The 11,248-nt window shown below is 35.1% G+C and overlaps 1 protein-coding gene across 1 annotated transcript; it reads left to right on the top strand.

The window, feature by feature from the left end:
• The first annotated feature begins 8,319 nt into the window (after positions 1-8,319).
• On the top strand, positions 8,320-9,989 carry LOC143048753 (uncharacterized). Its single transcript, XM_076222628.1, has one exon. The coding sequence runs from the start codon at positions 8,691-8,693 to the stop codon at positions 9,627-9,629; it is 939 nt and encodes a 312-aa protein (XP_076078743.1). The 5' UTR covers positions 8,320-8,690; the 3' UTR covers positions 9,630-9,989.
• The last annotated feature ends 1,259 nt before the right edge of the window (positions 9,990-11,248 follow it).

Genomic DNA, 11,248 nt, shown 5'->3' with positions numbered 1-11,248 from the left:
ATTTCTGCCCGTTCAACGTCCCTCGGCTTGCCTTATCGTATGTGTGCGTGTGTGTGGTTTTATTTCTAAGTCCAAGTGGCGACAACAGAGCCGCGGCTTACCGGAGAGCGACCCGCTACCTTCTCTTTCGCTTCCCTTTGTATTTATTTTTTTCTTTCCGAAACTTCCCCCGACTGTCCCAAGACGTTGACAAGAGAGCCGCGGCTACCGCGGGTCATTGTACGAGCAGGGCAGAAAAAATATACCCTTGGTAAGAAATTTTAACGGGGGAGATATTTTCATCGAGGATCGCGGACAAGGTTCATGTGGGCTACGGCGGGTCTTTCGAAGACCAAGGCTGAGATGATATTCCCTCTGTAAAAAGAATTTAACGAGGTAGAATTTTTCATCGAGAAGCCGCATACAAGGTCAATGTGGGCTACCGCGGGTCTTTTGACGTCCATGGCAGAAAAAAAATAAACCATTCAGAAAAATGTTTTACAAGGGGGAATTTTTCATCGAGGAGCCGCAAACTAAGTTTATGCGGGCTATTGCGGGTCTCTTAATGACTCAGGCAGAGAAAAAATATACCTTGGTAAAAAAAAATGAACGGGGAGAATTTTCATCGAAGATCCGCGGACAAGGTTGATGTGGGTTGCCGCGGGTCTCTCAACGGCCAGGGCAGAGGAAACATAACCTCGGTAAGATATTTAACGGGGGGAAATTTTTCATCGAGGAGCAGCAGACAAGGTTTAGGCGGGCTACCGTAGGTCTCTCGACGTCCCCGGCAGAAAAAATATACCATCGGAAAAAAAATGACAAGGGTTTTTTTTTATCGAGGAGCCGCATATAAGGTTTATGCGGCTACTGCAGGTCTCTCGACGACCCAGACAGAGAAAAAATACCCTCAGTAAGAATTTTAACGAGGAAAATTTTTGCGTCGAGGAGCCATGGACAAGGTTGATGCGGGTTACCGCGGTTCTCTTGACGATCAAGGCAGAGAATATACCCTCGATAAGAAATTTGAACGTGGGAAAATTAATCATCTGCATCTCCTCTTTAAAAAAATCTTCCTCTTCAAAATCTTTTCCCGATGATGTATTTCCGGTGCCTCGTACCTCGAGAGAGCCGCGGCTTCTCGATGATCATTTCAGCCTCGTATGAAAATTTTACCGAAGGTATAAATTGTCCCGCTGCCCGCCGTAACACCCACAGACGCCCGCTGATTGATATTCTGCGGGTCCTCGTAGGGTAACAAAGTTCTCTGCTTAAGTAAGTTTGATATAAACTACTTGTGATACATCGTTGATTATTTTCTATTACGGTAAGGTGCATACTTTCTTTACATATCAGTTTAATGACAATTTGTTATGCCCTGCCTCTGTCTAGTAATGGACTTTTGATATTATATATGTAAAAGTATATATAGAATTTAACATGGCAAGTCCCTAAGTTGTTGCTTCAGCTCAACTGGTGGTCATCAACTCTTACATTTGAAGATATTTTCTATGACACACAAAGGTTAGTCTTTTGATAGTTGTTCCATCATGCTGCATTTTTTGTGGAACAACTGAAGATTTAAGAATAAGAATAAGAATACGAATTTTATCAGTTTTAAATCCAAACAATAGGATTGTTACTAAAACAAGATTTAAGTACATGTATATAAAAAATGCCGGTTTACACAAGAATTAGTTGTTTGACCAATGTGTGAAATCTGTGGAGCTGCAGGAAAAGAGGCCAAAGAATCATAGACTATTCTATTAAATACCAGATGGGATATTTAAGATAACAGTTTTATAATTTGGTATACCAGATGCGATATTCGTCAACATATAAACTCATCAAAGTAAACAGAGTTTTCCTGGGTTGTGAGAAATAAAATATTTAGGAAATAATTCATGGGGGCTGGAATCGCTCAGGGTAAAATATTTGTCATAAAGGGCCAACCCGTGGTAAAATCACGATATATTCCAGCCCCCATGAATTATTTCGATTCTAATAGGACAAATACGGCAACTGTTTTGGATCGATGCGCTCTAGGTGAAGGCATTATTTGCCGTTCCCATTAATAAACGCACTATTAAATTGACGTAAAAGAACGGAGAAAATCGAATAAGTAACATACTATAACTATTTACAATAACATATTTAGATAGATTTATATGAATCTAAATGATAATTGTACTTATATGTCTTATTTGTATACAAAAATTGCTTATATAACACATTTTTAGCATGGTTTATTTACGATTCCTTGTTGTGATGATTTTCGGGTTCTAAAGCGAGTATTTTCCCGTAAAATGCTTACATTCTGACGTCATCATTCTATGACGTCGGGAAGCTCATTCATAAAAAAGCATATGACGTGGGAGTACTATCGGAACAGCCCAAACACGGGCGTGTACTCAAAGCGTTTGAAGGACGTCATGTTAGAATTATGATTATCATATACTTAGACTAAATAACATGTGATTTTTACTGTATGATAATAGCATAAAATTAACGTAAATTCCATATTTTTTCGAATTGGTGCTTAGCGGGCTGATATGAAAAGTTTATCTCATGCTTCGATTGTTATCACATGCCTTTCCGTAACGTTATCGCATGGCATTCCGGTGATACTCGGCATATTCCGGGAAATACACCTAAATGCTACGTTTTCAGTGAAAAACATTACAAAGTAGTGTACAAAACAATTATTTGAATACTGAAAAGTATATTGTGTAAAATAATAATAATAAAAAAAATAAAAACCAAACAAATTATTAAATAAATGCGTTTTTTTTTTTAAGTTTCAAACATAATTTAGAAAGTTAATTTGAAAAAGTTGACTTTTCCAAACAGTGTTCATTATGTATATTGTTGATTTTTTTTTTGTGTTGTCGATTCGTCCATATTGAAATGTTTTTCTTCTCTGTTGAGGCATATGGTAAAAAGATGTCATATCTAATGTACTAAATTTGGGGTCCGACGTCCGTGAACTTTTCACTCTTTGAACTTCTATTTGGAAACACGTAACAGGATCAATAAGCCATGCGGCTCTTGGGCTGATATTGACCGAGGGCTGATAATACATGCGATATGAAAAATGACATGTTATGATCTTTTTATCATATGCTTCAACAGTAGAGAAAAATAACAGATTCACATATTGATCCTCTACGTGGTTTCCGAAAAGAAGTTGAAAGAGTAAAAAGTTCACGGACGTCGGACCCAAAATTTGATACATTCAATATGAAATCTTTCCATCATATGCCTCAACAGAAGAAAAAAAAACACATTTTAATATAGACGAATCGACAAAAAAATAATTCAACAATATGATACACAATGAACATTGTTTGGAAAAGTCAACTTTTTTAAAGTAACTTTCTAAATTATGTTTCAGAAAAACTTAAAAAATTCATTTATTTAATATTCTTTTTTTTAATTAAATTTAATTATTTTACACAATATACTTTCCAGTATTCAAATAATTGTTTTGTACACTACTTTGTAATGGTAGCATTGAGATGTATTTTCCGGAATTTGCCGAGTATCACCGGAATGCCATGTGATAACGTTACGGAAAGGCATGTGATAACAATCGAAGCATGTGATAAACTTTTCATATCAGCCCGCTAAGCACCAATTCGAAAAATATGGAAAATACTTTAATTTAATGCTATTATCATACGGTAAAAATCATATGTTATTTAGTATAAGTATATGATAATCTGATATTATTATACCTCAGTTATCATTTTCTATATTAAATTTTTTTAAATCAAATTGCAAGCGTTGAACTATTGGATCGGTCAATATATAGGACCTGGATGAAACTATTTGACTGCAAGCGTCATTATATTTCGCGGAATTTTTAAAGGCAGCTACGGGATTGGGGGATTTTGGAAATACCACGGGAGTAACGACGTTGCTCTTTATCTATTATTTCTATTGTTGACGTCAGTGTTATGCGGGGTTCACACATTGTCGATTATTGCTCCCGTTTGTGATCAGACAGCGATACGACACGAAAAGTGAAAAAGTCGGATTAGTATCCTCAATTATCTGGAATGTCCTATTATTGTCTGAACGCAGTCGTTTTAGTTCGTAACAGATTCCTACTGGTCGGGAAGGGTCCGAATAGTTCGGCAAAGCACCCCGACAGTTAGGTGCGTCCCGTAACATTCGGGGAAACTCAGCCGATTTTGTCTAGTCGGATTACAATCGTGCCTATGTCGTGACAGATTCTGCTGTATCGGATCGAATTCCTAACAATGTTCTGTGTATTCGGGACGGTGTCCTGTGGAACGGGAATGATCTGGAGAAGTCCCGACAATAACAGAATACAATACGACTGAGACCAGACAAAGCCGTTTGCAATGCGATAGAGCGGACCGTGATAGGATTACGTTCCGACAGTATCTGATCATCCCGATTATGCCGACAGTTTTCGAACGGATAACTTCCGTCAGCGTCGGTTCACTGTCTTGTCACTATCTGATCTCTATCGGATTACATTCGGTAGAATCGGGACGCAGTCGTGACAGACTCGGTCGAATTTTACCTGGCGAAAGATACAAATCGAATTTCCATCCACGATTCACAGGATCTTGATCAGACTTTTGACAAATTTTAATCGGGAATGGTCCTGTCAAGGACGGCAGTAAAAATCGTGAATGTGTGACCCCAGAGCTTAAGACGTATAGCCTTACTATTTTAGAATATTTTCGAAGTAAACTTTATGGTTGGGTTTCTGCTTTATATATTACGATCGAACTTGATTTATCACCGCCATTTATTGTCTGTTGTCTTTTTCGTATTATAAAACACTGACTGACAGGATATTCGTGAAATAGTAAGTTTATTGTACCCTCGGATACAACTATATTGCCCTCGGCTACGCCTCAGGACAATATAGTTGAACCTCTAAGGACAATAAACTTACTATTCCACTCATACCCAGTCAATAAGTGTACATTTGAACTTAAGAACCGGAAATCGTTTAGTGAACACTGAATAAAATAGTTTGATATGGTCTACCTTGTAAGCGAAAAGAACAATGAGGCTAATAGTAGATTGGATAACATTTAATTGTTTAAAATAAAATAGCGTTAAATAATTAAACAAGTTACCTCTCTGTCTTAGACTTCATTGATATATTGAGTGTCATTAGAAACACAACACTTATTGAACTAGTATCAAAATGTGGCGTAACTTCTAATTAGACAACTCCAAAAAAGATCAAACAATATGTTGCTCATATTAACTGAATCGGTTGCATATAATATTATGCATTATTTGTCTTTGACTAAATGGAAACTTTTGGATCTCCTTGAAAACAATTAAATACGGCACAACCAGGGCGATTACGGTCGCCCGTCGACCCGATGGTCCCCGCTATCCATCCCACACAAAAGTGTTATGTGGGCTACCGCGTCACTCGACGTACGGGGTGGCAGAAATTTTTTAAAAATTAACATGAGGGATAATTTTTCATCGGGGAGCCGCGGACAAGGTTTTATGCGTACTAACAATGGTCTCTCGATGTACGGGGCGGCAGAAATATATAGTATCGTGAAATTTTTTATACGAGGGAGAATTATTCACCGGGAAGCAACGGACAATGTTTCTGCGTGCAACTGTGGGTCTCTCGAAGTACGGGGCAGAAGAAATCTAGCATCGCATTTTTTTTTTACACGAGCGTGAATTCTTCATCGACGAGCCGCGGACAAGGTTTCATGCGGGCTACCTGTGTCATATGGTATTTTGAACCCATTATACCGCATGGTATTTTGACCCCGGGATAATTTTTCACATATGGTATTTTGAACCCCCTGCGGTATATTGACCCCCCCCCCCCCCCACCACCTGCGGTATATTGAACCCCCCTGTTTTTGATAAATAGTAGTGCAGTCAATCTAATTTACAATTTATTGGATATCATTTCTTTTAATTTGAAGTTTTAAGTAGGGGGTTCAATATACCGCAGGGGGGTCAAAATACCATGGAAAAATAAAATTTACAAAATATCTGTTCCAGCATACAAACTACTTATTGGTGTATTATTACTATGTTAAGGAGTTAGATAGTTAAGATTTTTTTTACATGAGAGATCTATAGTAGGGGGGTTCAATATACCGCAAAAGGGGGGGGGGTCAAAACACCATGGCTAAGTAAAAATTTCAAAATATCTTTTCAAGCAGGTTAAATACATACAAACTACTACTTATTGGAGTATTATTATATGTTAAGGAGTTAGAATAGCTCACTTTGTAAAAGAGTTGTAACAGCTAGATTTGTTTGCTATAGTAATCATTATACTCCAATAAGTAGTTTGTATGTATTTTCCTTGCTTGAAAAGATATTTTGAAAATTCTACATAGCCCTGGTATTTAGACCCCTTTGCGGTATAATGAACCCCCTACTGTAGACCTTGAATTTCAAAATTTCTAGCTATTCTTACTCCTGAACATAGTAATAATAAGTAGTTTGTATGTATTTAACATGCTGGAAAAGATGTTTTGAAAATTAACTCTAATAAGTAGTTTTTATGTATTTAACATGCTGGAAAAGATGTTTTGAAAATTAACTCTAATAAGTAGTTTTTATGTATTTAACATGCTGGAAAAGATGTTTTGAAAATTTAACTTTGGCATGGTATTTTGACCCCCCTGCGGTATATTGAACCCCCTACTATAGACCTTAAATTCAAAAATTTAAGCTGTTATAACTCCTTTAAACAGTTATTATACTCTAATTAGTAGTTTGTATGTATTTTACTTGCTTGAAATGGTATTTTGAAAATTTTACTTTGCCATGGTATTTTGAACCCCCTACCATGGTATAATGAACCCCTACTATAGACCTTAGATTAAAAAAAATAGCTGTTACAACTGTTTTAAATCGTTATTATACTCCAATTAGTAGTTTGTATGTATTTTAATTGCTTGAAATGGTATTTTACAAAACAAAATATTTTGCCATGGTATTTTGACCCCCTACCATGGTATTTTGACCCTTGGCCCCTACCATGGTATATTGAACCCCCTACTACAGACCTTTAATTTTTAAAATTCTAGCTACTCTATCTCCTTTACATAGTAATTATACTCCAATAAGTATTTTGTATGTATTTTACTAGCTTGAAAAGATGTTTTGAACATTTTACTTTTTAGATTTAACTGAGCCATGGTAATTTGACCCCCTCCCCCTTTTTTACCATGGAAAATTAAAACTTAAGTCTACCATTCTATATAAATGTTTCAAATTTGAAATAATTAAAGTGTTCAAGCTACATGGTCTAGTTATAATGCTTTAAGAAGTTTTTTGAATGAAATTTGGTTGATTAAGACTTCAGAGCACTTCTACCAAGCAAATATTTTTCTTTCAACCTATCATAGAAAATTGACCTCCACTTCTTGTATGAATGATTTTTAATCTTTGGTTAGCTTTTGTATAATGTAAAATGTTTTATAAATCATCTAGAATGAAAAAAACAGAGGGGGGGGGGTCAATTTACCATGGGGGTTCAACTTTCAATACAGGGGGGAGGGGGTTCAATTTACCATGGGGGTCAATTTACCATAGCGGTATTTTGACCCCGGGGTCAATTTACCATGGGGTTCAAAATACCACATGACACCGGGTCTCTCGATTAATGGGGCAGAAAAAATATAGCATCGGTAAACATGTTTTCAAAGGAAGAATTTTATAGTTTAGTCCTGATAATGTTTGTTAATATCTCTCTCTCTCTCTCTCTCTCTCTCTCTCTCTCTCTCTCAGAAAGAAGGAAAGAAAGAAAGAAAGATTAATTAACAATTATTAGGAAATAATGCGCTGCCAAAGAACATATGTCATACTTATTAGACCTATGTGCTTCATTTACAAATTATTTTGATAAATATTACAGTATTTTCTTATTCATTTCAGAGAAAGGGGAGGGTATCTTTTTTATTCCTATCATAGATCCAAAAAAGACATTCTATTTTGTAGATCATCATCAGAGAAATAAACCTATCCTACTGATACTTCTTGTCAAATAAAAGATATATTTGTAGAAATCAATACAGCCCAGGACAATGATACCTAATGACGATTGTTATCTGTTAGGTAACTATATGTAACATGTATAAGACTTTTTACTGAGTGAAATTATACTTATATTGATTTTCTGAATACTTTAAGAATAAAAAGGAATGCATTAGTAATTGAGTTTATATTAAGAGAATAATTCCTTCTATAAACAATGTAAATTTATTATAACTATATATATGGAACAGATTTTTAAATGATATGTAACTGAATAATTACTGTAAGTATAGACTGGATTTTTAAATAATAAAATAATTGGAAATTTGATACGATCACGGTTTATGATCATGAATAAGCTTGAATCAACGGCATTTTAACATTAATACTACTTTGACAGACTGCTTGAAATAAAAGAATTTTAAATGCGTTGTTTATAATAAAGCTGGCAATATAACGGTGTGTTCACAGATTGAACTGTGTAAAGTTAGGATTCACGGCAGATTATCGTCTGTCGGATTATCTCGGGGAGTCGTAACCATAATAAGGATTTACTTATAAGCCGAATAATTCAAGTTCATTTCAAGCTATTGTGGAAATGTAAAATCAATTTAGTTAGTTATGTTATTTTAACAAATCATTATTTTTATTGGAACGAGGTGTTTTGGAATACCAGTTACAATCTATGATACAACATGAGATTATTTCAGTCCCACACCTTACTGGAGGCAGCTGTGGAGCCAGCGCCTTCGTTTTTGAGGGACCCGACACGAGAACATTTGAAAACATTAGTGCATTACAGGGATGCCAGAAACAGGTTGCCGACACCAGATAAAGTCGCCATCATGGATCTATCGCATAGCTTTGAAAAGCGGCGTTTAGGCAAACAACAACAGATTCTGTCCGAGATGAACCAACGATGTCGAGAACAAGAGGTCTCTGACATGTCATCTAAACTATCAGCAAAGTGTAGTCTAAGTCCGTCAGAAAACAAAAGTAAGGAAGTCACATTTTATTCTACAAACTTTATGACAAAACCGAAACAAAGGACATATGTGGGAGCAGTAGATGTTGTGGACCCTCGGAGTTTGTCGCCCACAAGTACAAATACCCCTGGAGTTTACGAAAAAACATACAAACATTTTCCAGCACGACGCGTCATTAAAAATCAAGGAAAGTTTGACTTTGTGAGGTCACCTATTCAGTTTGAACGACCCCCTCGGATATCACCAGTACTTTTCGGGAAAAATAATCCGGTTCACTCGAGTACGGATTCATTGCTGAAAGCCAGGTTAATGCAGAATCAGCGTATTAACGGTACTGTACAACTGGAACATTACACCCCGCGTATAGACGGGTTAGCGCCCCTTGTTCTGCCTACTATTGATCAAGGATATCAAACAGACACACGTGTAGAATCTATTTCTGCGTCCAGAGTCCAGCTTGGGTCACGAACATTAACAAACCAAGGACCAGACAGCATTGTGACGAATAGTACTAAAACGAACAAAAGTAGTACAAGACTGTCAAAACATTCTAAAAGTATGAAAAATGAAAAATCAGAACTTCAAAGTATTGTTGCAAAAGGTGGAAGTTCACCACCCCCAAATTCTACGGATCAGAATCAGGACTAATATAGTTTGTGGTTGAACTATCGACTATATGTGTATAAATATATATATAAACATGCATAAATAGCGATAAAGACCATATTGACTTGAAATTTACTGGGATTTACACGTTATATTAGAATTCAATAAGGACAGATAGGTATTATCAGTTTTTACATATAAGGCCAGATAGGTATTAACAGTTTTCACCTATATTTTGGTAATACGCAAGTGTTATAATAGTTTGAGAAGTCCTGATAACTCGAATCTAATTTAATCAGACTGTATCTGAAACATAGAGTACGTTGAAATATCCTATATTCAGAGTAATCCTAAGTGTAAATATACGGAGTACAGAAGAAAAAATAAATCATACATAATGATTTTGTTTGTTAATTATTGTGTCGACATTTCACCCTGGTAAGATAATTCAGAATTGACAAGTTGCCTAAAATATACTGATTTCATTTATGGTTTGTAGCCAGTATGGTTTATTTTTATTAAATCCATATGTCTTGTTAACATCTACCATAGAGAATTGTGTTTTGATTCAAATCTTTTTAAAATTTCTGCTCAATTCAAATATTGCCTCTTATAAAGGTTCCTTACAAAGATTGAGAGACACTTTCTTACGGAAGGTTTAACACAGATGGGTTGTAGGGCTCCTGGTATGCTCCCCTAAGTACCTTGGTTATAAGGTCTCTCTCGATTCAACAGAAATATGAATAAGAAGAATAAAATCATTAATTTTGTGCCTGTTAAGGAAGAAATAAATTGAAATACTAATAGGAATACATGTTTTATCTGTGTAACTTTGAAAAGTTTGTATTTCAAAGACTCTAACTGGGTATGTGAATATACAAACAATAAACTGAATATACAAACAATAAACTGAATATGAAACAATAAACTGAATATAGAAACAATAAACTGAATATACAAACAATAAACTGAATATACAAACAATGAACTGAATATACAAACAATAAACTGAATATACAAACAATAAACTGAATATACAAACAATAAACTGAATATACAAACAATAAACTAAGTCTATCCATATACGCCATGGAGTATACAGATTACATTGTATAAATGTGTAAGAAGACAAATTATGTGGAATTAACCACATATTGTATAAGTTTAGAATATCAATTTTTATATCGTTGTCAATCATCTTTTATTGGATGATTAAAAAAAAAATATTTTAAGACATTTTCTTTATACAAATAAACATTGTGTATTAGAGACTTTTCGTTCATTGCAGAAAAAAATTACATTAAAAAATATGATGAGATTCAGACCCCGTGAAAATGGAAGATCACCTATAAAAAAAATACGGTAATCCCGCCGATAACCCAGAAACGACCGTGTTCAATCTATAATCAATGATTGTTGCATAAGTAATTTCCATTAACTTTCTTATTGATTCTAAGATTTCAACTTTTAGGAGAATTAAATATATTTTCAGATAATAATTGTTTATACTTGTGCAACAATCTTAGCTAATGTAACAGACTATAACAACCAACATTCAGACTTACAGCAATCATTTAGAATTTATCGATCCATTGAAAAAAACTTATTCTAAATGGTTACCAATTCAACATGGCTATCATCCATTCAGATTTTTGAATATT

The sequence above is a fragment of the Mytilus galloprovincialis genome, chromosome 10, assembly GCF_965363235.1.
Source record: "Mytilus galloprovincialis chromosome 10, xbMytGall1.hap1.1, whole genome shotgun sequence".
NCBI classification, from domain to species: Eukaryota; Metazoa; Mollusca; class Bivalvia; order Mytilida; family Mytilidae; genus Mytilus; species Mytilus galloprovincialis.
This window is presented reverse-complemented; position numbering and strand designations above follow the sequence as displayed.

Coding starts and splice junctions, on each gene's coding strand:
- LOC143048753 (XM_076222628.1), top strand. CDS start 8,691: ATGAGATTATTTCAGTCCCACACCTTACTGGAGGCAGCTGTGGAGCCA.